The 22,927-nt window shown below is 34.5% G+C and overlaps 4 protein-coding genes across 7 annotated transcripts; 3 read left to right on the forward strand and 1 right to left on the reverse strand.

Moving 5' to 3' along the window:
- Positions 1-374: 374 nt before the first annotated feature.
- LOC133699291 (uncharacterized) lies at positions 375-3,541 on the forward strand. Its single transcript, XM_062122497.1, has 6 exons — positions 375-737; positions 1,104-1,283; positions 1,708-1,789; positions 1,879-1,986; positions 2,114-2,272; positions 3,087-3,541. Exons 1-6 carry the CDS (start codon positions 486-488, stop codon positions 3,281-3,283), a joined length of 978 nt encoding a protein of 325 aa, XP_061978481.1. The 5' UTR covers positions 375-485; the 3' UTR covers positions 3,284-3,541.
- Positions 3,542-4,207: 666 nt separating this feature from the next.
- LOC133699294 (beta-galactosidase 6-like) lies at positions 4,208-5,318 on the reverse strand. Its single transcript, XM_062122499.1, has 2 exons — positions 5,152-5,318; positions 4,208-4,446 (listed from the first exon to the last, which is right to left on the reverse strand). Exons 1-2 carry the CDS (start codon positions 5,299-5,301, stop codon positions 4,318-4,320), a joined length of 279 nt encoding a protein of 92 aa, XP_061978483.1. The 5' UTR covers positions 5,302-5,318; the 3' UTR covers positions 4,208-4,317.
- A 1,127-nt stretch (positions 5,319-6,445) lies between these two features.
- LOC133699292 (uncharacterized) lies at positions 6,446-10,918 on the forward strand. 2 transcript variants are annotated; one of them, XR_009843270.1, is made up of 6 exons: positions 6,446-6,709; positions 7,942-8,234; positions 8,327-8,449; positions 8,621-8,911; positions 9,941-10,211; positions 10,671-10,918. XR_009843270.1 is itself a non-coding variant. In XM_062122498.1 (5 exons), the coding sequence occupies exons 2-5, from the start codon at positions 7,968-7,970 to the stop codon at positions 10,142-10,144; spliced, it is 885 nt and encodes a 294-aa protein (XP_061978482.1). In that variant the 5' UTR covers positions 6,446-6,709; positions 7,942-7,967; the 3' UTR covers positions 10,145-10,407. The 2 variants fall into 2 exon arrangements, 1 of the variants encoding a protein (XP_061978482.1); XM_062122498.1 differs by lacking the exon at positions 10,671-10,918 and having other exon boundaries at positions 9,941-10,407.
- A 4,446-nt stretch (positions 10,919-15,364) lies between these two features.
- LOC133698854 (ADP-ribosylation factor GTPase-activating protein AGD5-like) lies at positions 15,365-20,505 on the forward strand. 3 transcript variants are annotated; one of them, XM_062121944.1, is made up of 11 exons: positions 15,365-15,620; positions 16,489-16,547; positions 16,722-16,812; positions 16,949-17,003; positions 17,095-17,185; positions 17,300-17,588; positions 18,173-18,389; positions 18,543-18,682; positions 19,181-19,420; positions 19,503-19,561; positions 20,186-20,505. In XM_062121944.1, the coding sequence occupies exons 1-11, from the start codon at positions 15,570-15,572 to the stop codon at positions 20,328-20,330; spliced, it is 1,437 nt and encodes a 478-aa protein (XP_061977928.1). In that variant the 5' UTR covers positions 15,365-15,569; the 3' UTR covers positions 20,331-20,505. The 3 variants fall into 3 exon arrangements, with proteins under 3 accessions (XP_061977928.1, XP_061977930.1, XP_061977929.1); XM_062121946.1 differs by lacking the exon at positions 15,365-15,620 and adding an exon at positions 15,678-16,287 and having other exon boundaries at positions 16,489-16,589; XM_062121945.1 differs by lacking the exon at positions 15,365-15,620 and adding an exon at positions 15,678-16,287.
- Positions 20,506-22,927: the final 2,422 nt, after the last annotated feature.

Raw genomic sequence — 22,927 nt, forward strand, 5'->3', positions numbered from 1 at the left:
ATTTAATGTTAGAACATATAATAATATATTAGGTAAGTTAAAGAAAACATAACAAATATATTTAAGCGTATAAAAGCATAACTTAAAATGATGAAATTAAAAAGAAATAAAATTTAGTGATTAAATTGTAAACCTTGCAAAAATATAGGGACAAAAATGAAAAAAATAGGCAAAATTGTACGAGACTTTTGTGAATACTTTTTTTTTTTTGGACAGTGAAAGGGATTTTGTTTTAGTTTTGTTTGATAATGATAATGATAATTTTTATTTTTTTTAATTTTAATTTTAATTAAATTAGTATAGCTTAAAAAATTGCGGATATGTCGTGATCCTAGGAGATCAAATATAAAAAAAAAAAAATATATCGATACATAGCAGGTCCTTTTCCTTGTATATTTTCTAATAAATCTGATCAGATACGTAGCTAATCCCTGCTCCTGCAAAGTCACCGAAAACCGTTTATTTTGTGGAGTGTATCAAGAAAAATGAAAGCAGTAGTGATAACTACACCAGGTGGCCCAGAAGTGCTGCAATTACAAGAAGTTGAAGACCCACAAATCAACGAAGATGAAGTCTTGATCAAAGTAGAAGCCACAGCCTTGAACAGGGCAGATACTCTCCAAAGACAAGGCAAGTATCCACCTCCTAAAGGAGCTAGCCCATATCCTGGTCTTGAATGTTCAGGCACCATTGAAGCTGTCGGAAAAAATGTCTCTCGCTGGAAAATTGGTGATCAGGTAATTCATTTCAGGTTCCCTCAAGAACGCAATAATTTGAAGTGGTGTTTTTGCTTGTTTCTGACAACGGATTGGATTTCGACTTTGAAAAGCTGTGTTTTTTATACAAATATTGTTAATTTTTTAGTTTCCTCGGGAACCCAATTCACAGAAAGTGATAAGTTTTGCATTAATTTTTGGCTTTAAAGACTTCAGATTTTGATATGAAGCTGTTAAAGTCAAGTTCTGTCAAGAACCCAAAATTTGTAGAAATTGTTGTTTTTACTTCTTCTTTTTTTATCAAAGATTGAATTTTGGCATCAAAGACTTGATTTTTTTTTTAATAAATATTGTTACTTGATTGAAAAATGTGTTATGTTATACTAGGTTTGTGCTCTTCTTAGTGGAGGAGGGTATGCAGAGAAAGTGGCTGTTCCAGCAGGACAAGTACTTCCTGTTCCACAAGGTGTTTCGCTTAAGGATGCTGCTGCTTTGCCTGAAGTTGCATGCACTGTTTGGTCAACTGTTTTCATGATGAGTCGGCTGTCTGCAAGGGAAACGTTCCTGGTAAACTTCTGTCTCAATCCAACTCAACATTTTGATGCGTGTTGATTTTTTAATCTGGTGCTGCTCTGATGAATTTTGCTGTTGAGTGTAGTCAGTAGTGTCACTTAGAGTTATAGGTTTGGGACCTAAAATAAATTGTAATGCAAAACTGTGGATTGTGAAAGCTTCCCTTTTCTATGCTATAAAGCTGGAACTATGAAAATTAAACTACACATTGGAGACTGGTTGAAAAATCATATTGAGAATGTACGGATGTTCTGACTTTCGCTTACAACTTCATCAATATGGAGCAACTCTACAGAAGTTTTATAAGTTGTTTGGTTAATAATTGTGATATTTATGATCTAAGATTGTTTGTCTCTTTATTCGCACAGATTTTTTTATGCTTAGCTTGTTTTTGAACTAAGGACTTTTGGAATTTCAGGTTCACGGGGGCTCGAGTGGAATTGGTACATTTGCAATTCAGATAGCTAAACATCAAGGGGTTAAGGTGTTCGTGACGGCAGGTTCAGCCCACACTTCTCATCCATCTTCATCAGTTTTCTATGAGGTCATGCTATGCTAATTGGGAAATATTTTGTTCTGTGATCATCAGGGAGTGAGGAAAAACTAGCTGTTTGTAAGGATCTTGGAGCTGATGTATGCATCAATTACAAGACTGAGGACTTTGTGGCACGAGTGAAGGAAGAAACGGGTGGGAAAGGTATGTTCTGTATAATTGTAAATGTGATTGGATGCTTATAAATCTATCAATAGCACTGTCATACTTCACTTTTTAATAGCATTATATGTTTCTTAATGGAAACCCAATTAATAGCTATTAATGGCAGGTGTTGACGTTATTCTGGATAGTGTTGGAGCACCCTATTTTCAGAAAAACGTAGACAGCTTAAATATTGATGGGAGGCTTTTTCTCCTTGGCTTCATGGGTGGAGCTGTGACACAAGTAAATCTGGCTTCTTTGTTTGCAAAGCGCATCACAGTGCAAGGTATTACCATTTCTCATCTTTTATATTGGGCTTGAATTCCACAGGCTTGGAGTTGGTTGAATCTGCTTTTTGTTGAATGCTCCAGTAGATTAATTTCTTGGAACAAGTTTTTACTTGTAGAAGTTTCTTGGCTCTTCTTTTTTTTTCCCCTTCTACTAGTAAGGTTCATGTTCTAAATTCCTCATTTGTAATTACATGCTAGATTTCATAATACAAACAATTTCTGGTGTATAAAATTTGTTTTGAGTTGTTCTATGGTAGTTTTGGCTAGCTTAGCAAATATTGCTACTTTGAAACTGTCAAAAGATTTTTATTTGAAGGGAAGATGTTTTATTTTCAATTATTCATGGATTGAAAAACCAATTTCTAGAAAATTATTCTGAATTCTGAAAAACTATATTTGACTAGGAACTATTTTCTCTTGGGTTAATCAACTTTCAGTAACCTATTTCTCAATCTGATTGAAGTGTGTAGACTTATGCATGCAAGGGAACACATCCAAACATACATCTAAAATCTGCTCCCTCCTTTAGATATTGCATCATGTATTTATATTTTTACATGTTCAGTATTGAATAGCCTTGTCCCATCCTGTTCAGTCTGATCCATCCCCATGTGCGCACCAAACAGAATTACAAGTAAAGCTCTTTGGTCTAACCCCGTCTAGTCCTATGTACAAAATGCTACCTAATGCACTGAAACCACCTCACTTTTCACTTTTCCTGTTTTCATTTGTATTAGTTTTCCTTAGCGTTATTGTCGTCTATTGATTACATGACCCTAGTACACCTGTTGTTGGTGATCATGCATGCAGCTGCTGGCTTGCGAACTAGAACTCTGGAAAACAAAGCAGAAATTGTGAGTGAGGTGGAAAAGAATGTTTGGCCTGCAATTGTTGCAGGCAAGGTGAAGCCTGTGGTGTACAAGTATCTTCCATTATCTGAGGCAGCAGAGGGTCACCGGCTCATGGAAAGTAGCCAGCATATTGGTAAGATACTGCTTGTCGCATGATGCTACTATTGATAGCCATACAGCAAAGTCGTGAATCATGATGTCGATCTGCAACGTTTCTGTCTATGGTGCCTGTAATGAGGGAATAAATATCGAGTCATTGTATTTACGTATGCAGTTTATGAACTCGATGTTTCAGCAACCGAGACATATTCTCATAGAAGTGAATGGAAACCTCACAAAATTTGATGCGATGGCCTGATCTGAAGGGTCATCCATTTGAACTTATTATTTCAAAGCTCCTCTTATTACAACTCATTCATGGACTCATTCAAACAACAGAAATATGGGGCAGAAAGATAGATTTACAGTGCACTGTTAATGTTATTTCGCAATCTTAATAAAGAGAGAGAGTCACTCAGGAATAATAGCATGGGCCATAGCGATAACCATTGTCAATAGTCCAGAATCGAAAGTGTTCCAACTGGAAGTGGAAGGCCTATATGTATCAGGGTGGCCATAGAACCCTAATCTTCTCCCACTGTTCTTCATCAATCACTGCCTCTCCTCTTCAGAGATGAGAATCCTAATTGAACTTGAGGCCACAGCATTCTACCATAGTAACAAAGCTTAGAAAAGGAAAGGTGTTGTATTAAGCCAAATTTGTAAAAATCAAAGAATAACACAACTAATTCAGTAACTCTCCCTCTCTAGTGACGGAACACCACCTGAGTTTTGATTCCAACTTCACAATTGTAATGAGATGGGCAAACTAGCTCAGTCACATGAGTCTGAAAATGAGATTGATCCTACCTCAAATTATATTTTCCTTTGATTATTAGATTTGCAAGTTTACCTTTGATTATTAGATTTGCAAGTTTACATGGTGAACAAGTCCGCATATGTGAACTTATCTTGCTTTTTTTAATTTAGAACAAACACGATATAGTGAAGGAACTGTAAGAAGACATTGATTATGGATGCGTGAAATCCTTATTCCAGAAATATGCATAACCCTCAAAATCACAAATTTAAAAACAAGTTTGGAGAGCCGGAGAGTTGTCATTGAAGAGCCATTATAGTGCTCTCTTCCATCAGAGCAGCAACTGGAATCGTTCACTGCATAGAGCTTCAACCGCGAAGCGTTTTACAACTCCAGGACAAGGGTCTCCAAGTTTGGCTGCTGATATGGGGATTGAACATCCTTCTTGGCCAAAGCAAGCCTGTAATTTCGTTCAAACATGTAACAGGTGCAGAGGAGGAAGGTGCTATGAATAAGATACAGCCATACAGCGAAGCACAAAATACCCTAGAATGAAGCTAATCATGCAGGAGTATGGCTCTAAGAAAATTGACTCAAACTGAACAACAGTTGCTATAAAAAAATTCCTAGAGGGCATGGAAGTTGGAACGAAAAAATTACTTGTAAGCTGTGTCCTCGATCCTCCTAACCCCCACCCCCCAAGTTATATCCACGTTTCACATGATATGATAAATTGAGTGAATAAAATCAAAATGTGTTTACAATCTTGTTATGAGAATGATATCAAATGCACCATGATTGGAAAACCAAAACTCGATATGTAACAACGTGGAAGTTGATAAGAAAAGAAACAAAACTCGGGCTTGTCTCTGTCGGAAAGTTATCCTTTAATATTTATAATGCAATGCACAAGAATTGAATGCCTCTCAAGTCTTATCACGATAAGGAACCCATAGCGGTAATTAAGGACAGCCTAAGTTAATATAGCATCTGCAATATGGGACTCATCCAAGCCAAAACTAAATGCTTGGAAAATCGAGACAGAAGCTAGACCCTGGTGGAAAACTTGGGTCATCATAGCGTTACACACAATCATTGAATCCATGTTCAGATCCAAACATAAATTACAGCTTCCAGATTATTTAGTAAGTAAAGTCATTCTTACCTTCTGAACGATGGTTAACATGTCAGAATGACAATTCCCTGGACTGAATGTGCCGCAATGTCCTTCAGGAGTTCCAAAGCTAGCAAAGTTGATAGCAGCAATGAGCCATCCCTGTTCACAGGTCAGGCGAACTTCTGGATTTTGAGACATGAACTCTAAGTTTGGTTGCCAGGAATAAGCTGGTGGAGGATCGTCTTCTGACACAACAAAGCATATATTTTTGGCTTACGGTCAAAACTTAATTACCTATAAAAAATAATTTTAGTTAAGGAGAATTTAAATACCCTTTAATAATAAAGTCATATATTTATAAGAAAAACAATAGATAACTTAAAAATCCTTAAATTCAAGAAAAAAATATGTTTATTATTGAGTTTTAAGTTGGTTAATGCTATAAAATCTATATGAGTTTATCTTAAAAGATAAAAAGTTCTGAACCTTTACCTCGATGGTTTAAGAAATATTTATACCCTCTAAACCTTGTTATTTTCAGAGAAATAAAAGACTAAAAAGTCTTATGCTTTCAGCGACATTAATAAGAGACAGATATATCTTACATAGCATTAATGAGATAGTGAATATGACAGGTTCCTTAAAAAACCTTTTATATACCTATAAGTATAAAAAAAAATCATTAGATCAATATTAATAATTATTCTAAATGAAAAGGCATGATAATTTATTATGTCTTTAATACTTTTATTTTAGAGGATCGTCTAGGATTAGACATATAATCTTAGAACTTTGTAATAGTTGAATCCATGTGCTTTGAGTTTGGCATGCTACCAAATCTATAGAACTTGGGCTTGGCTGACTACCAAATCTAAGTTCTATAGATCTGACATGTTTATCAAACTTACATTGTCTTATTCTTATACTTGATTGTTGTAAAGTTCAAATTTTTTAGATTTAACATGTTTGTCGGATGTAACATGTCAAACCATTTTATTTTTCAAAATTATTGGTATTTATAAAAATTTTAACCAAAAAAAAGTTTATTGTACACCGAAATATCATAAATTACATTATATTGCAAAAGTTAGAAAATAACATTTTTGAATATCTAAGAATCCGTGCACTAAACACTTGAAAACATTTGACGAATAGTTTGGGCTTTTACCATGCACCAGTCCTCTTCAACTTTAGTTTTGTTCACCTCAGGGTGTTCGTTCCCTCGAAACAGGGCCTTGGCCCTTCTTTAGATAGAGAGAGGAGGCAAAAAAGAAAGAAAAAATCTCTCCCATTTTATCCCTTTAATTGCCTTGGCAGACTTGTAGGTGTCAAGTTCTGACAGGAGCCAGCCCGAATCTTGATCTCTTCTTGATCTGGATTGGCCTTATAAGGACCAAAAAACGTGGAATGGTTGAATAAACAAAACGTGGACTTGTTTAACAGGACCATATGTTCATGTGCTTGGAACAGTTATCTGCGGTTTTGTTCAACTCCAATCAGTGAATCTTCTAAAATAAACATTGGGTTTCTCTTACAAAATCCCAAAAATAAGACCAAAAAAAAAAACCCATTCAAGAAAATCTCAGTTCCACTTCATCTCGATTCTGTAAGCGTTTCTTAAAGAAACCTCAAAAACTATACTTTGTTCAATTCTTTTAAGATTACATTAAAGTTGGAATCTTATTGAAATGATTGCTGAAGTTTTGACCAGAATGAAGTCTGTGGTTTGATTTAAGATCTTTCGATCACTGCAGAATCATGGGATTAATCAATAATTGTGCTTTCTGTTGCTTCTTGAATATAGTTATTAATCTGTGATTATGTTTTCTGTTGTGCAGTAATGTTGCAAAGTGGGTTCTTTAACTGGATGATTTTGCAATGATAAATACTGTTTTTTATGCGCTGTATTTACTTCATTGTTATGATTGGCTTGTCCATCGTATTTCTGTTTTGCTCTTTTCAAGTGTCCTTCAGAGATAAATGTTCATAAAGATGGAAACTTTTTTGTTATTTTTCACGATTTTAAGAAATAGAATTATATAAGTGAGCCAAAATTGATTGTTAGAAGGCTATTTATATAATTTACTTCACTAGCAATTTAGCTATTTGTTTTTTAGCTAAATAAAGATAGACTAATTCTTTTGGGGAACTAGCTGATCGCGTTTTAGACCTGCCATTGTTCATGGCTCTGAAATTGATTACTGTAAAATTTTAATACATGTGCCTATTGCATCTGTATATGTGCACAAGTGTACACACATTACAGCCACAGTTATAGATTGATGAAGTTCCCAATATATCTTTAAATTCATGATCTTAAGAAAGAATTATACAAGTAAACCAAACTTTGGTGATTATGTTGGATTGTTGGTTTGTTTTTTAGAGGTTTTATTTTCGTAATGGGCTTCATTTTCACTTAAAATTTCGTTGGTGTATTAAATAGCTGAGTTTCTTTTGGAACTAGAGGATTCGTATTTGTATGCTCCATCATTGCCAACCCTGAAATTGTTTACTGTAGATCTTGATACTTGTGTGCTTATATGCATGGATATGTATTTTACCCTAAGTTTGATATATCCATGAAGTTCACACATTTATCGTCCACAAATTTCTAAATTGATGTTTTCCAGTAATAGATCGAAGTGTTCGCTATAAGAGAAATAGTAGTGGAATGTTCCTGCTATCACCATTTGCCATTGTGCAGTTATTTTAGAATTTATCTTGTTGTTCTTATTTATTGTCTGACTTTGATCTGTCCAAGCAAAACTTACTGAATTCATTCCTACCACTGAGAACTGGTTGTATGGGTTCTGATTACTTGCTAATGTTCTTTTGCAGATTCTTGCTTCTCGATTTGCTGTTGAATGATGGATTTCAGTAGTATGGATCGTGGACAGATTACCCTATTGGGGTGTGGATTCTGTGTGCTGCTTTCACTGCATTTTACAGTGCAGCTTTTATCTCAACATCTTTTTTACTGGAAAAACCCAAAGGAACAGAAGGCCATAATAATTATCATCCTTATGGCTCCCATATATGCTGCTGATTCCTACATGGGTTTGTTGGATATCCAGGGGAGTAAAGCATTCTTCACGTTTTTGGATTCAGTTAAGGAATGCTATGAGGCTTTGGTGAGTTTGCAATGTGATAATTGTGATTTAACTATGTCTTGTGGCTTGTTTCGCTTGTTACATCACTTCTAGTTTCTCATTTCTACTTGCAGGTAATTGCCAAGTTCTTGGCATTGATGTATAGTTACCTGAAAATATCCATTAGCAAAAATATTGTGCCAGATGAGGTCAAAGGAAGAGAAATTCACCATTCCTTCCCAATGACACTTTTTGTGGTATGGAAATGGTTTCTGCAGTTTCTTTCCTGTTTATAATAAATAATACATAATATATAACATATAAAAGTTACATCTCTAAAGGGTGTCATGAGAGGAATGCGACCATTAGACTTGTCCATCCAAGTTTCCATAGCTATTTTTGACACGTTATGTTTTCATAAAATGCAGCCTCGCACAGCGCGGCTAGACCACCGTAATTTAGTGCTCCTCAAACACTGGACATGGCAATTTGTCATCATTCGCCCAATATGTTCCATCTTGATGATAACACTGCAAATGCTTGGGATTTACCCTAGTTGGTTGAGTTGGACATTCACCATTATCCTTAACATTTCGGTTTCAGTGGCTCTGTACTCTCTGGTGTTGTTTTACCATGTGTTTGCAAAAGAATTGGCACCACACAAGCCTCTTGCAAAGTTCCTATGCATCAAGGGGGTTGTCTTCTTTTGCTTTTGGCAGGTAAATATCCTTCCCATACTCTTTTAGCTTCTCATCAAGGGAGTGTTTTTAGCCCTAGATGCAAATCAAACCCTTGAGGGCTCCAAGAGCACAAAAGGAGCCCCTAAGAACCTAAAGCAAACCAACCAAATCTCTCTTAGCCCTGATAGAATAGACAAAAGGAGAGTACTCTTGGTAAATCCAATTATTACAATCTTGGAGACATTTGGGACCTTGTGCAAATAGCATTTTCATGGTTTATTTAAGAAGAAAATGGCTGGGCCTCTGCTAGTCACTAAAAACAGAACCATGATAATGGAAAACTGCTCTACATGATCTCTGAATCTTTCGTTTTCAGATAGTTCAGATTCAAATTTTATTGGGTTATATGGTGTGTGGTGCTTCAGATTTTAATTGGCTGGAATATATCAGATCAGTGCTTCCCAATATGGATACTTGTTTGAAAAAGGATGGTTGTATCTTGTTTGTTTATGCTTTTAAATTTGAGATCAGGACCATGCATATTTGATTAAATTCCATTTGGAGGTTCTCTAGAAACCTTGAAATAGAACTGTGCAGCATAATTAACACATTTTGTAGTTCTAGGGACCTTTAGAATGCCTTAAGGGGAATTCATTGCAAATGCTGTTTAAATTACCTTCAAGCATTTGAAGTCTGTCCAATCAGAGTTCTAGAACTGAGTAAGTGGGTTGACTTGTTCTCTAGAATAGATCAGGAGGACTATAGTTGTGGCTATAAATGTCTGAAGTGTATTTAGGTTTTTGTCTATTAGGTTTGTGCACCTCCAGATCACATGGGATTACAACTTCCTTCTGAGTTCTGTCTTCAACACTTTGCAGTCTGCTATAATCTCCCTTTCCCTATATTAGTTTTACCCAGTTTTATTTATGTTTTCCTTTCAATATAGAACCAAAGAACAAGATCACTTCCCACTGTTGCCCTTCATCCCCCATTATCTTTCTTCTATGTTAATTAATAGCACACAGATGCCGTCACTTGTTCATAAATGCCATCTTTGACCATGTGCAGGGCATAGTGCTTGATATGCTTGTTTCGGCGGGCATCATTCGGTCTCATCATTTTTGGTTGGATGTGGAGCACATTGAAGAAGCTTTTCAGAATGTCTTGGTAATTTTGGAGATGGTTGTCTTCTCTGTTCTCCAACAGTATGCATACCATGTTGCACCTTATAGTGGAGAAGTGGAAACAAAAATGCTGAAAAAAAGAGAGTGATTTGTCCAGAATTCCAGACCATGGAGGGGACAAGGCACAACACATGCTAGGAAATGCATTTCCATAGGTTTGCTCTATACTTTTATGTAATATGTGGTGTATACCTATGTTAATGCGCACTCCACCCACTTTTCCTCTTTAGCTTCTTTGGTTAGATGGCCATGCTGCAGAAGATATAATAAATGTTGCTGTATTGTCTATTCTATACAATTTTGTTGATGATTACCAGAAACTTCAATGCAAAAAACTTGGCAGACTGCGAATAGGGTTGTTTGAAAGCAATGTTGAGGAAAAAGTTGAAAATGGGTACTCTCTTGGAGACTTTAAGAACCTCAAAATCTTTGATTATTCAAACTAGCTCTGTGACACAATCATGGGGCACCTGGATCTTACTGATTTATGTTAATTTCAATCATGGAGCTGGTACAACTTTCCATATGGTACTAGATTCTTAATTGTAGACTGCTTTTAAAAACCAAAATTGGCTTTGATTTCTGAGCTAATGTTTGTTGGAAACATTGTGAAGGTTTTCTAGCTGAGGTTGTTGGCACCAATGTAAAAGCAGCTGGAAAAAGGATACTATTGGTCTTCAAGAAGGACTTGAATGCTACTGTTTCCATAGGATTTTCCGGTGATATTAGTTTTATGGAGGGATAATTAAACTATTGGTACATCAATTTTCACTTTTTTCTCAATCGAGTATCTGAGTTTTAATTATTTTCATTCTAGTACATCAACTTTTTTAAGACTTCCAATCCATCAAAATTCTGTTAATTTTTCCGCTTTCTAGAAGGAAAATTGCAATGTTGATGCACCAACTTTCACTTTCTTTCAATTGAGAACATGGATCTTAATTTATTTATTTTTCATTTTAATATACAGATTTGTTTTATTGTACCAATCGAGTATTTCTATTAAAAGAAATTGTTAATTTTTTCATTTATTTTGCAATCACATTATATCCATTTTTTGTTTAAAATAACAAATACTTTAGTTATATTAATAATTTAGTTATTAGTTTTAATTAATCATAAAGCATATACAATTTTTTTTTAGCTCTGATGTAGAATGTTGATAGCGTGGTATTTAATTATTTTGGGTGATTAAATTTAATATTATTTGGAGTGTATTTTCACTTTAATTTTTTTTGTAAAATTAGTGTTTCCCTTCATGGATTATATATTCAACACTAAGCAAGTCCTTGATATTAGAATTACAGTCGAGTCTCTTGCACCAAGTCTAGAGATGCACTTTTCGGAGAAGTAAATCAGGTCCCTCCATGTTCACAAAGACAAAAATTACTCGTGGAACCCAAGAAACCTCTTCAACAATGTCATCTAACACTTCCATTAAAGTTCAAAATGGCCATCAATGTGGGAGGGTTTCTTCTGAAATTTCAAAGCATATTGTTTGTCGTAATTGAAGTCAATTCCAAGATGGCATTTGATGATGTAACAAAATTCAAGTTGTTTAGCAACGAGGTTAAATTAATTAATTAGTTAGTTCTTGTAATCTAGTTAAAATAGCCAAAATAGGTGTAGCTTGATGTTGGAAGTTATATATATGCAAAACATCTCCTATGAAAGGTTAGGAGACTCTCAGATGCTTAAACAAGTATCTTTTTAAAGAGAAAATATACAATGATATTTTAGAGATATAAATTTTAAAAATATATATTTTAAAAATATTAAGAATTGTGAAATTGTGAACCATTTACCTATGTGATTCATAAGATATTTATAACGTATAAATCTTGTCTTTTTATTTGGGTGGAGGAGTTAAAATGTAATTTTGCCATAATAGTATTAATGAGAGATAAATATTTATTACATGTATATTAATAAAAAATAAATATCTTTTACACAAATATTAATTAGATGAAGAGACGGTAGGTCATAAGAGATTTTTATACATTTAGGGGTATGGAGAGAGTAAAACCTAAAATGGATTGGTTTTAAAAAAATTTCTAAAAATACATATGAGGTCTCGAAAAAATATCTTAAGAGACCCGTGGAAGGTATCAAGAAAAAAGAGCTCGGGTTGCACGGTTGAACCCTGGAGGCGTTTAAAAAAGGGCCTAAGCGATCTAAACTCATGGACGATAGGCTCAGCGCTCAAAGGAGAGCCCACATGCAGTCAACGCCGGGTTCGGGCGCTGCTCCCCAGCCTATGGGCAGTTGGGCTCATGTTTTTTAAAACCTTCAAGGATTTTATACCTGGGACTCAAGCTTAACAAAAGATTTTGTTTTAAAAACTATTGATTGATAAATCCCGATCCATTAGCATTGTTCCTAGCAGCTAGCAATGGTGACCTCAATAAACCAATTGAATCATGCTGGAGTGTACCCTAAACTGCTATAACTAAGCTCAAGCTTATCCTAATCAGGGTGGTTTCAGGCCTAGTTAAGGCTACCTTGACAAATCTTCCAACGAGTATTGGTGAAGGGCTACAGTGTTAAAAACATGGTGGATTTCTGTCATTCTCATTCTCTCTTTTACCAATTGAAGGTGGCTGAACAGACGATAACAAAGTCAAGAAAAACTGTTTTGATAAGATTATGAGTGCATTAAAAGGCAAATATTCTTCTACACCTGTTGAATGCAGTGGAGAATGCATGCAAGTCATGACGTGAATTTGAATTTTCAAATATTACAAAAATCACTGTTTTCAAGACGAGGGTGAACTAGGTTTTATATTAAATTAAAAAAAAAAAGAGAGAATTTTATCAAACTCAATCCATATAACAGGTTTTATATTTTACTAATGAGATTTGATTTATTTAACTTATAGCTTGGACCGAGCTCGGATTCAATAACTTTGCTACAAAGATTCAAATGCTACTCCTATGATTTCATGTACGAGATTTGGAGATGACAACATTTGACGTGGAGAGATTTTCCATGGACAAATGTGGCTGTGAAAAAATACTAGTAATTAACGTTAACATTTTTATTTTTTTTGGTTTATGCTTTTCAATTCTCAAGCATAGGACATGGACAGGATCCTGCATCTTGTCCGCATAAGTCACATTTAGATTACAATGGAAAACCATCCAATAAGAATCCAATTACTAGGATTTGATCTAAGTAGTGCCCATCAAGGGTTACAAGAGAATTTCAATATATAAAATTATTCTTAGAAGTATTCTAATAACTTTAATTATTGAGTTAAATTAATTTTTTATATGATGTTATAGTCTTGATAATTAAATAATCATGATTTTAAATATTACTATTCACATTAATTAATTTTAAGTACCATCATTCATATTTTAATTAATAAAATTAAACATAAAATAATAATATATTAATGTAAATTTCACGCCTCCTCTACACAAATGTTGAAAACAAAAAAGAACCATAGTGTTTATTAGACCCTTTTTGCCGCGTAACTCTTATGTTTGGCTTATAGATGTGGTGATTTTTTGTCAAAGATATAATACTTTTTAAGTACACATCATATCTTTAAAAACTATAAAAACATATTTTTTACTCAAAAAAATAAAATCTACCTCTAAGCCAAACACCCACGTGTACACTTGAGATTTGTTAATAAGAAACATCTGTCATCACATTATTGTCTTCAATCAATTGTCCTCCACGTAAATTTTTTATATAACAGAAGTAATCGAATTCTTTTGTTATATTATATAAAAAAAGTTATTTTTACTGAATTTACAATTCTAAAGGATTTCTAATTTATTCACACCTCTTGATTGATTGATGGATCCTTGGCAAACCAAGAATCACAGGAGGGAAGAGATCAAAGTCTCTCATAGTTTTTACATCAGTCCAGGCTAAGATTCTTTCTAGATTTTGATGAGGTAAGTGGATTATGATCGGGTCACCGAATTATTTGGATTAATTTTTTTTAATTAAAATAATATTGTTTTAGTAAAAAAATAAAAGTCAACGAATTACAATCGAGTTTTTGACCGGACCTTACCGAGTCAACCGGGTCACATTGAGTTTTTTTTTTCTATTTTTTCTTTAACCCGGCCCCGTTCCAGCCTTGAATTGGCTGGGTCCTAGGTTGACCCACCAAGCCGAGTTTTAAAACCATGCCCCTAATAGAATAAAATTATCCTATAAAAAAATTCAAATTATAAAAAAATATTATCAAATAAAATCTTTAATTTTTTAGTGCAGCGTCTAAAAGTATAGCTGGACTATATATATTTTTTTAAAAAAAATAATTAATATTTTTTTATTATTTTAATAGGTTAATATTAAAAATAAAATAAATATTATTTTAATATATTTTTAAATAAAAATTATTTTTAAAAAATAATCTTTACGTCTAGAACATTCATCGAAACATTAAATGGACACAAAAATTCATCGAAAGATGCTGCTTGCAAGCATTGTCCATGATTTCATTTTGGGTCCAAGAAGCGAAATAGGAAAATTATAAGGACAAAAAAAAAATAAAGAAAGAAAGAAATTCTCTTCTTGGAGTCTCCTTCATCATTTTCAATGAGGAAAAAAATAGCGGCGGCAAATGCCCACCTATCCACGCGTGGACGCGCCACGTCACCATCGAAGAAAGGGTAAATAATAAATAAATGCATAAAGAGAGCATCAATGATCAAACACCAAAAGGATAAAACCATGCATTGGTCCTTTAAGTGTTGAAGTTTGGTCAAATCAACTTTTGAACTTTTACTCCTTATTCAATTTAGTCCTTTTCTTAACATTTATCAATTATCAATTCGCTTATATATGTATCCATGGCAACTAGGGATGGCAAATGCCCACCTATCCACGCGTGGACGCGCCACGTCACCATCGAAGAAAGGGTAAATAATAAATAAATGCATAAAGAGAACATCAATGATCAAACACCAAAAGGATAAAACCATGCATTGGTCCTTTAAGTGTTGAAGTTTGGTCAAATCAACTTTTGAACTTTTACTCCTTATTCAATTTAGTCCTTTTCTTAACATTTATCAATTATCAATTCGCTTATATATGTATCCATGGCAACTAGGGATGGCGATGAGACGATTTTTAACTCCATCATAATTATGATGGAGGCATTGTCATTTCATTGTGAATTACCATTAAGACCCACGACTTAGGAGGTTCAATTTGTAAAAATAAGTTATAGAAAGTTGATTTGAACAAATACTAAACATTGAGGGACCATATGTGATTCTTAGCCCCCCCACAAAATTGGTTCGTTCCCATTTAACGCGTGCAAGTCACGCTGGTCACCATTCAAAAACTAAAGCAAAGCGAAAGAGAAAGAAAAGAGTCCACTTTGGCTTCTCGTCTCGTCCTCCTCCTCCTCTCCCATACATTTTAACTTCCTTTCTCTGTACGGTTGGTCTCTCTTGGATTCTAAGCCTCCATACAAAGAAAGAATCAGTTTTTCTTATAGAGATAGATAGATAGAGAGAGAGAGAGAGAGCGCGCAAAAAACATGAACGAGAAGGCTAATGTTTCGAAAGAACTCAATGCAAAGCACAGAAAGGTCTCTTCTTTATATTCGTTTTCTTTCTGACTTAACGTTTTGCTTCCTTTTCTTTTTGGTTGAGTTTGGAATTATGAGTTTTTTCTTTGATAAAGACTTTCTTTTATTAAGTCTTAGATTCATTGTAGTAAAAGCTTACTGGGTTTCTTGGGTTTGCTTTTGTCTCTATGGATTTTAAATGTATTGGCTAGTTACAAGCAGGACATAGTCATCGTTAATCTCTTTTGTTTTGCACTTGTTGTCTGAAAATATGTTCCTGTTCCACAATTTGAATTGGCTTTTTCTTCAAATTAAACATTTGTGAGTTCTCTGAATAGGAATTGATTGCTTTGTTTATGATTTATATTAAGAAATGAGTGAATAAGGAAAGAAACTTGTTTAAGATTCATAGTATAGCTGTCAAAGGTGTTTGGTGGTGATGCCATGGCTGACTCAATTAGTGGCTAGTTGTAACTAGATAAGAGTTGCTGAGTTGGTGATTCTTTCACTATGGATTTTGTGCAACAACACTTGTAGGGCTGTCTTTTTTTATTAGATATCATATCCATGTTGCCTATCATTTTCAATGAGTTGTAGTATGTTTTTGAAGTTGTTATTGTGATATTCACATGCTTTATGCCATATGCCATCACCATAGAAGTCAATGATGATTTTTGCAAAATAAAAGGTTAATAAAAATAAGATTTTTACATTTTGAGAAATGAGGACTGTCTTCTGCAATATGCTAACCAAAGCTCTGTGATTGTTGTACTGCCTTCTTTTTCTTAGCCAGCATCATGGCCTTACAAATAACTTCCTTGTAATATGTAGTGTACATGGTATCATTAATTTAAAATGAGATTCACCTCCGTGGCTCTTTTGATTTCAGATCTTGGAAAGCCTCCTTAAATTACCAGAGAATAGAGAGTGTGCTGACTGCAAAAGCAAGTAGGTATCCGGGCGCAACATGTATTGTGTATAAGAAATAATGTGGGTTTTCAGATTGTTGAGCTTTCTATTGTTACACTGATTTTCCTATCGGGAACTGGCCTGTTAGTAGAGTATCCTAATATATGGGTTTGAGGATTTACAATTTGTAATGCTGTCTCATTTTCTATACAGAGGGCCTCGATGGGCTAGCGTGAATCTAGGAATCTTCATATGCATGCAGTGTTCAGGTATCCACAGGAGTCTAGGAGTACACATATCAAAGGTGGAGCCTTTTATCTATATTTAGTATTTTTTTTTTTCAAGTCAAGAGTGAAGACCATCCAAGATTCAAGTTTTGAAACTATTTAGTGCATTAATTTACAACATGCCTATTCAGCTTCTTTATGACCATGACACAGGTTAGATCTGCCACTTTAGACACATGGCTTCCAGGGCAGATTGCATTTATTCAATGTAAGCATGATTATTATTACACTGAATTGTTTTCCTTTTGATTTAGCCAAGTTGCATCTGAGATCAGGTTTTTGTTTCTTGTTGTCCGCAGCTATGGGGAACGAGAGATCGAATAACTATTGGGAAGCAGAGTTGCCTCCTAAATATGACAGAGTTGTACTTGAGTATTTCATTCGGGCAAAGTATGACTTTGTAGAGTTACCAGTCTCAAGTATTGATATTGTTCTTGACTTTGTCAGATATCATTAGTTTTTCTACTTGATGTTGAACTTAAGGATGCTTATGTTATATGTTAGATATGAAGAGAAGAGATGGGTTCCTAGGGATGGAAAAGCCAAATCACCTTCAAGGGTGAATGGAGAGAAGACTCCAACAAGAAGTAGTGGTCATGGCCAAATGAATGACACTAACCATGTTTTAGAGGAGAGGAAAGTTACTCGTCCACCCATTACCAATGGCAGAAGTCCTTCTTCCAAAAGTTCCACTCCAGTGCCTGTTAAAGCTTCCACTCCATTGCCTGTTAAAGCATCCAGTCCATTGCCTGTTAAAGCTTCCACCCCATTGGCTGTTAAAGCATCTCAAAAGGTAGATACACTTTCGCTTCTGCTTGCCTTTGTTTCCTCAGCAACATCCATTACCCTTCTCTCTGCTGGTACCTTTTTAGTTAAGTATGTAAGTTACGTATGAATCAAACAAAGGAGATCATATTACACAAATGGAAAAGTATTTCAAGTGTGCTTATATTTTGCCACGCATTTCCCAACTGTTAAAAGTTTTATACAATAATTACAAATTGATGCAAGTTGTTAAATTGGGGTTGCTATGTTTTTTTTTAAAAAAAAAATTATTTGAGAGATGAGGAGGTAGAAAGAGACATTTTGTGAACATATTGGAAAAAAACTGTTTCTTCAAGATCTTGAAAACTCAAAAAGATAATATATTTAGGATGTTTTGTCTGATCAATATAGTTCTGAAGACATGATTCCATTTGGGGAACCATTTGATTGTTAGAGGTCAGATAAATCAATTGCAGTAGACAATTAGAGAGAAATGGCTTATCATTCTTTTTCTTATGTTAAATGTCATCGTGTGTGTCTAACATGTGCAAAAATATGTGTTGTTTGGCTGCTAGCACTGCATGCAAATAAACTAATGGACTGTGTGAACAGGCGGCACATGACAACAAATCAAAAGAACCTGTGCAGAAGTCAGAACCAGCGGCCCCAAAAGCTGAATTGGCAAAGAAGGAAGAAAGTGCAACCAAAGTTGTAACACTTCCAAAAGTTGATTATGCAACTGAACTTTTTAATTTGCTTTGCATGGATGATTCTAGGGAGAGTGATTCCACGACTCCTGCTCATGATAATGGATGGGCCAGTTTCCAAAGTGAGTTCCTGCTCCTAATAATTTTCATGAAAGAAATCATTGATACTTAGATACTTTTTTCCAATTTATCCTGGCTTGCCAGGTCCATAGCTGCTAAGAATCACCTCTTAGCTTGTTTTTTACCAATAATCTTTTCTCTGGACCTGCTTGCAGCTGCTGATGCAAAATCTACACCAGAGAGAAGTAGTTCATCAAACTTTATTGAAAGCATGACACAATCGAACTTAACTTCACCATCTTTGGAGAAACCCCTAAAGGCTGTGAATAATGATATCATGAACCTCTTCGACAAGGTATATATTTTGAAAAAAAATGCCATGATTAAATATGGATCCGGGTATTGTGGAGGACTAAAGATTCCATTCACTGATCATGTGACAAAAAAATTGTTAAGAATAAGAGCTGTGTGTGTTCAGCGTGATTATGGCAGATGATTTTAGTAACACCTTTGTGTGAGTGTGGGTTTTCATCACAAAGCTATCATGATAGATGATTTATCAGAGACACCGCTCTATTTTTTGGGTCATCTATGGCATATCTGTGAACTTCCCAGTTGGTTGTTCTGCCTAGAATTGGAGTAAAGGCGTTTTCTTAATTTTCTGTAAGAGGGATCAGAAGTGGAGTTTCTGTTTCCATATATAGTCTTCTATTATGTGCTAAAATGAAATATGAAAAATAGCGTTATGGTATTTTTGATATACAACAGTCCATTTGTATTTTCATCATTTATTATTTTGCTTGCTCAAAAGAGATTCATGTTCATCTTATCATTTCGTTGGTGGATTATGCAGTCCAGTATGGTGTCTCCATTTTCTGTCCATCAACAGCAACTTGCAAAAATGTTATCCCAACAACAACAATTCATTATGGCTACTGCAGCAGGGTCTGGCAATGGATCCCACACCGTTCCTTTAAAATCACATAGACCCAGTTCCAATGGCATTCACTTACCTGCTCAGAGTTGGGGAAGCTATGGCTATCAAGTTCCTGGGATGGTGATGCCAATCACTGATTCACAAAAATATATGCAGGTTGAGCTTTTAAATGTTAACCCCATGTTTTTTTCTGTTTGAAAAGCTCCATCTCTCATCTATTGTTGTCTCCTTGCACCAGATGGGAAGCAGCCAACAAGTGTATTCTGCAGGGAACCCAATTAATTTTCCGATATCAAGGTAGCATGCTAAGGGCTCCTGTCCAGTCATTTATTTATTGCTGAATTCATTTTTAGTTTTTAACTATAATTTTGATCTTTCTGGGTTGGTTCTTAATAACTTTATGATTCCAAAATTAAGTTTCGAAGTTAATTTAAGCGATGAAATCTCACAGTTTTAGAGTTGACATAATCAACACTGAGAGTAGTCAAAACCTGAAGCAAAAAGATCATGTTACTACAGAATGAGGGTTATGCCCCGCAATTGAATTAGCATACCTTTCTGACAATATATTGTGGTGGCAAATAAGAGTGAACTGGTTTAGTGGCCCCATTTTTCATAGATATGAGACTGGAGAAGGATCATTTCCCTACTCCACAGATATGCAGTCTTGTGTAAATTTTGGGATTTTGTTAACGATGCATGCATGTTCATTACCTTGACTATCTTAGCATTAAAAGGTAGCTGTAAAATTAGTCTCTGCAAGTTGCCTGATACAGCTTGAAAGTTCTGTAAAGCGGATGCTGCTACCCTTTCATCTTTCATTCAGAGATAATTGCTTGTTGAATGAGTCTGATGCTTGTTTATAAGGTTTGGTTTTGCCACATATACTTAAACAATTCGATGCTTGTAAATTATATGCAGCATGTATAGGCCCGGTCCAGTAGCTCCAATCAATGGCATGACAAAGACCAAAGCAACTATGCCTACTCCAGCATTCCCAGTTGCTCCAACTCAGCCTGCAGGGTATTACGATCTCTCATCATTAGCGACGTATACAAAACAGTGATCGATTGCCTAGACATTTTCTCTCCATTAAAGTAGTTAAATCATGGGAAAATTCGCATTCATATTACCTCGCATGAACTCTCATCCAATTACTTGTTGGGGGTTACTGCCTAGGTTTGTATTTATTTGTATTATTGCCATCATTGGTTTAATAAAGTTGGTTTCATATTGAATAATTTGCTTTACAATCTCCTTTCATTTCTTCCATTAAGGTTCCAAAACTCCTTGAGTTGGTTGCTTAACATTCGGTATCTAACTGTAACCTACGACATTGCTTGGATTTGGCACATATTGATTGGTATCTAATCAAAGTCTATAAATATTCTAGGTTACCGTAAACTTTCATGTTATTCAAGTTCAAGACATTGAAGTTCATTCAAGAGTTTCACACAAATTCATTCAATAATCACGTACCTCGATTTTGTTCTTCTTTTCTTTCATTTGTATTACTCCTACATTTATTGACTTTTAGAGGGTGCTCTATTCAAATAGAAGATTTGTTTCGTAAGAAAAACTAAGTTAAGAGATAATGTCTAAATTCAAGCCCATGCAATTCAGCTCAGGAAGTTATCGTGAAAAACTGAATCAAGTATAAAATTTGCATGACTTTCATTCGGGCATAAACATTTTCGGTTCGGTTTGATTTTGAATTAAAATAATATTTTCTTTCAAGTTTTTAAACCGAACCAAATTGAAAACCGGTTCGAACCGACTAGTTTTGGTTTTTTTTTTTCCAAACCGGTTCAAACCGAAATTATTTCAATTGAGTTTTTTTCTGAGCTTTTTTATTGGTTATATTTTTCAGGGTTCTTGTTTTTATCTTGTTTCTATTTTCTCAGTTATGTGCCTATTTTCTTAGATATCTTGGCTTTTTCAATAAGCATGGTTCTTTTTTATACCGGTTAGGCATGCATAATATCCAGAAATTCAACCTTAATTTTTTTTTGTTAGATCATTGCCTAAAAATTAAATTTTACAAAAAGGTAAATGAAACAAAAGGAAAGAAAAAAAGTTATTTGACTGGAAAAAAAAAAAGCAAGCAAACAAACAAACAAACAAAGGGAAGATCAAAAGATATATATTATTAAAATATAAAACCATCAAAACATTATTATATGAACGAGAGGAAACCAATTACAAATAGTTTACATAGATTCTCACCATCCATCGAGTGCCTAGTATTTTTATACCTGATCTCTTCAATAAATAACCAAACTCAATTTTCAATTGTTGTCCTCACAAGACCAACATCAAGGAGAGCACATAAAGGTCTTTTGGTGGTTCAACAGAATAATCTTTTTCGATTACATGTGCATGAAAAATTATATAACAATTACAAGGTTATGTGAGATATAGAAAGAAAAAGAATAAAAAAAATTAAAAGCAAAAGTAAAGAGTGGCGTACCTTTGATTAGAGGGTGTTTGAAAGTGTGGTTGTGGTTGTGGTTGTTTTTCAAAGTGTTTTTCACTTAGAAAAAGTGTGCTAATAATATTTTTTATTTTTTAAAAATTATTTTTGAAATCAACACATCAAAATAATTTGAAAACATCAAAAACATATTACTTCAAAACAAAAAAAAAATATTTCAAATTTTTTCGGAAGCGCTTTTGAAAATCACTCCCAAACAACCTCTAAGAGGAATGAGGAGTATGGAGCTTAATAGTTGTGGAGCATAGAGAAAAATTGGAGAGAGGAGAGCAAAGAAAGAGGGGTAGCTAATTTTGTCTTTAGAGAATACCGATTTAGATAGGTTAGAAAAAAAATATCCTATTTATACCTTTTTTTTTTTTTCAAGTATTGGCTTGGTTGAATCGATTCAGTTTGGTTCGGTTCAATTGATTTTAAATTTTAAAAATTGAATCGGAATTTTTTATGATTTTTTAATCAATTAATTCAGTTTTTTTTTCTCGATTTGATTTTTTTAATTTTCTTGATTTAATTAGTTGTTTGATTTTTTTACTTACCCCTATTTCCATCAATTTCAAGTTGAATAATTTTCATTTCAACCTCCCATCATTTCTTCGATTAAGGTTCGCGTGTTTGGCAGTGTAGTTGCGGTGCTTTTCAAATAACTTTTCGTGCCAAAATACATGTCAATGATGTTTTTTTATTTTTTAAAAATCATTTTTAACATCAGTACATCAAAACGATCCAAAATATATAAATCATTTTAAATTTTAACAAAAAAAAATTAAATTTTTTAAGAACACAGCCGCAGCCGTGGTTTTCAAACAAGCCCTTAACATGCAGCATCTACTTCAACCTCCGGCGTTGCTGGATTTGTCACATGCTTGATCGGCACTCAACTCTGACTTGGGCCTCAAGGTACATTTGATGTGATGATCTCTGTCTCATTTCATCAATCGTTTCATCTACTTGGCCACAGCCCATTAGGCTAAGTTTCTTTATCTTTTTCCGCCCTTTTTAAAGGGCCCCTTCTTCTTCCACCTTTCTCCACAATTCAAGGAGCCTGACAACTTATCGAGGGTTTGCAGGTGTATTAATCCTCACATTCAACTTCACCGACAAAATCTCTTGTGCTTAAGCACACGGTGCAGAGCCGAAAGCAGCACTTCCTTCTTCTTTTTATCTGAACC

The sequence above is a fragment of the Populus nigra genome, chromosome 7 (assembly GCF_951802175.1).
Source record: "Populus nigra chromosome 7, ddPopNigr1.1, whole genome shotgun sequence".
NCBI lineage: Eukaryota > Viridiplantae > Streptophyta > Magnoliopsida > Malpighiales > Salicaceae > Populus > Populus nigra.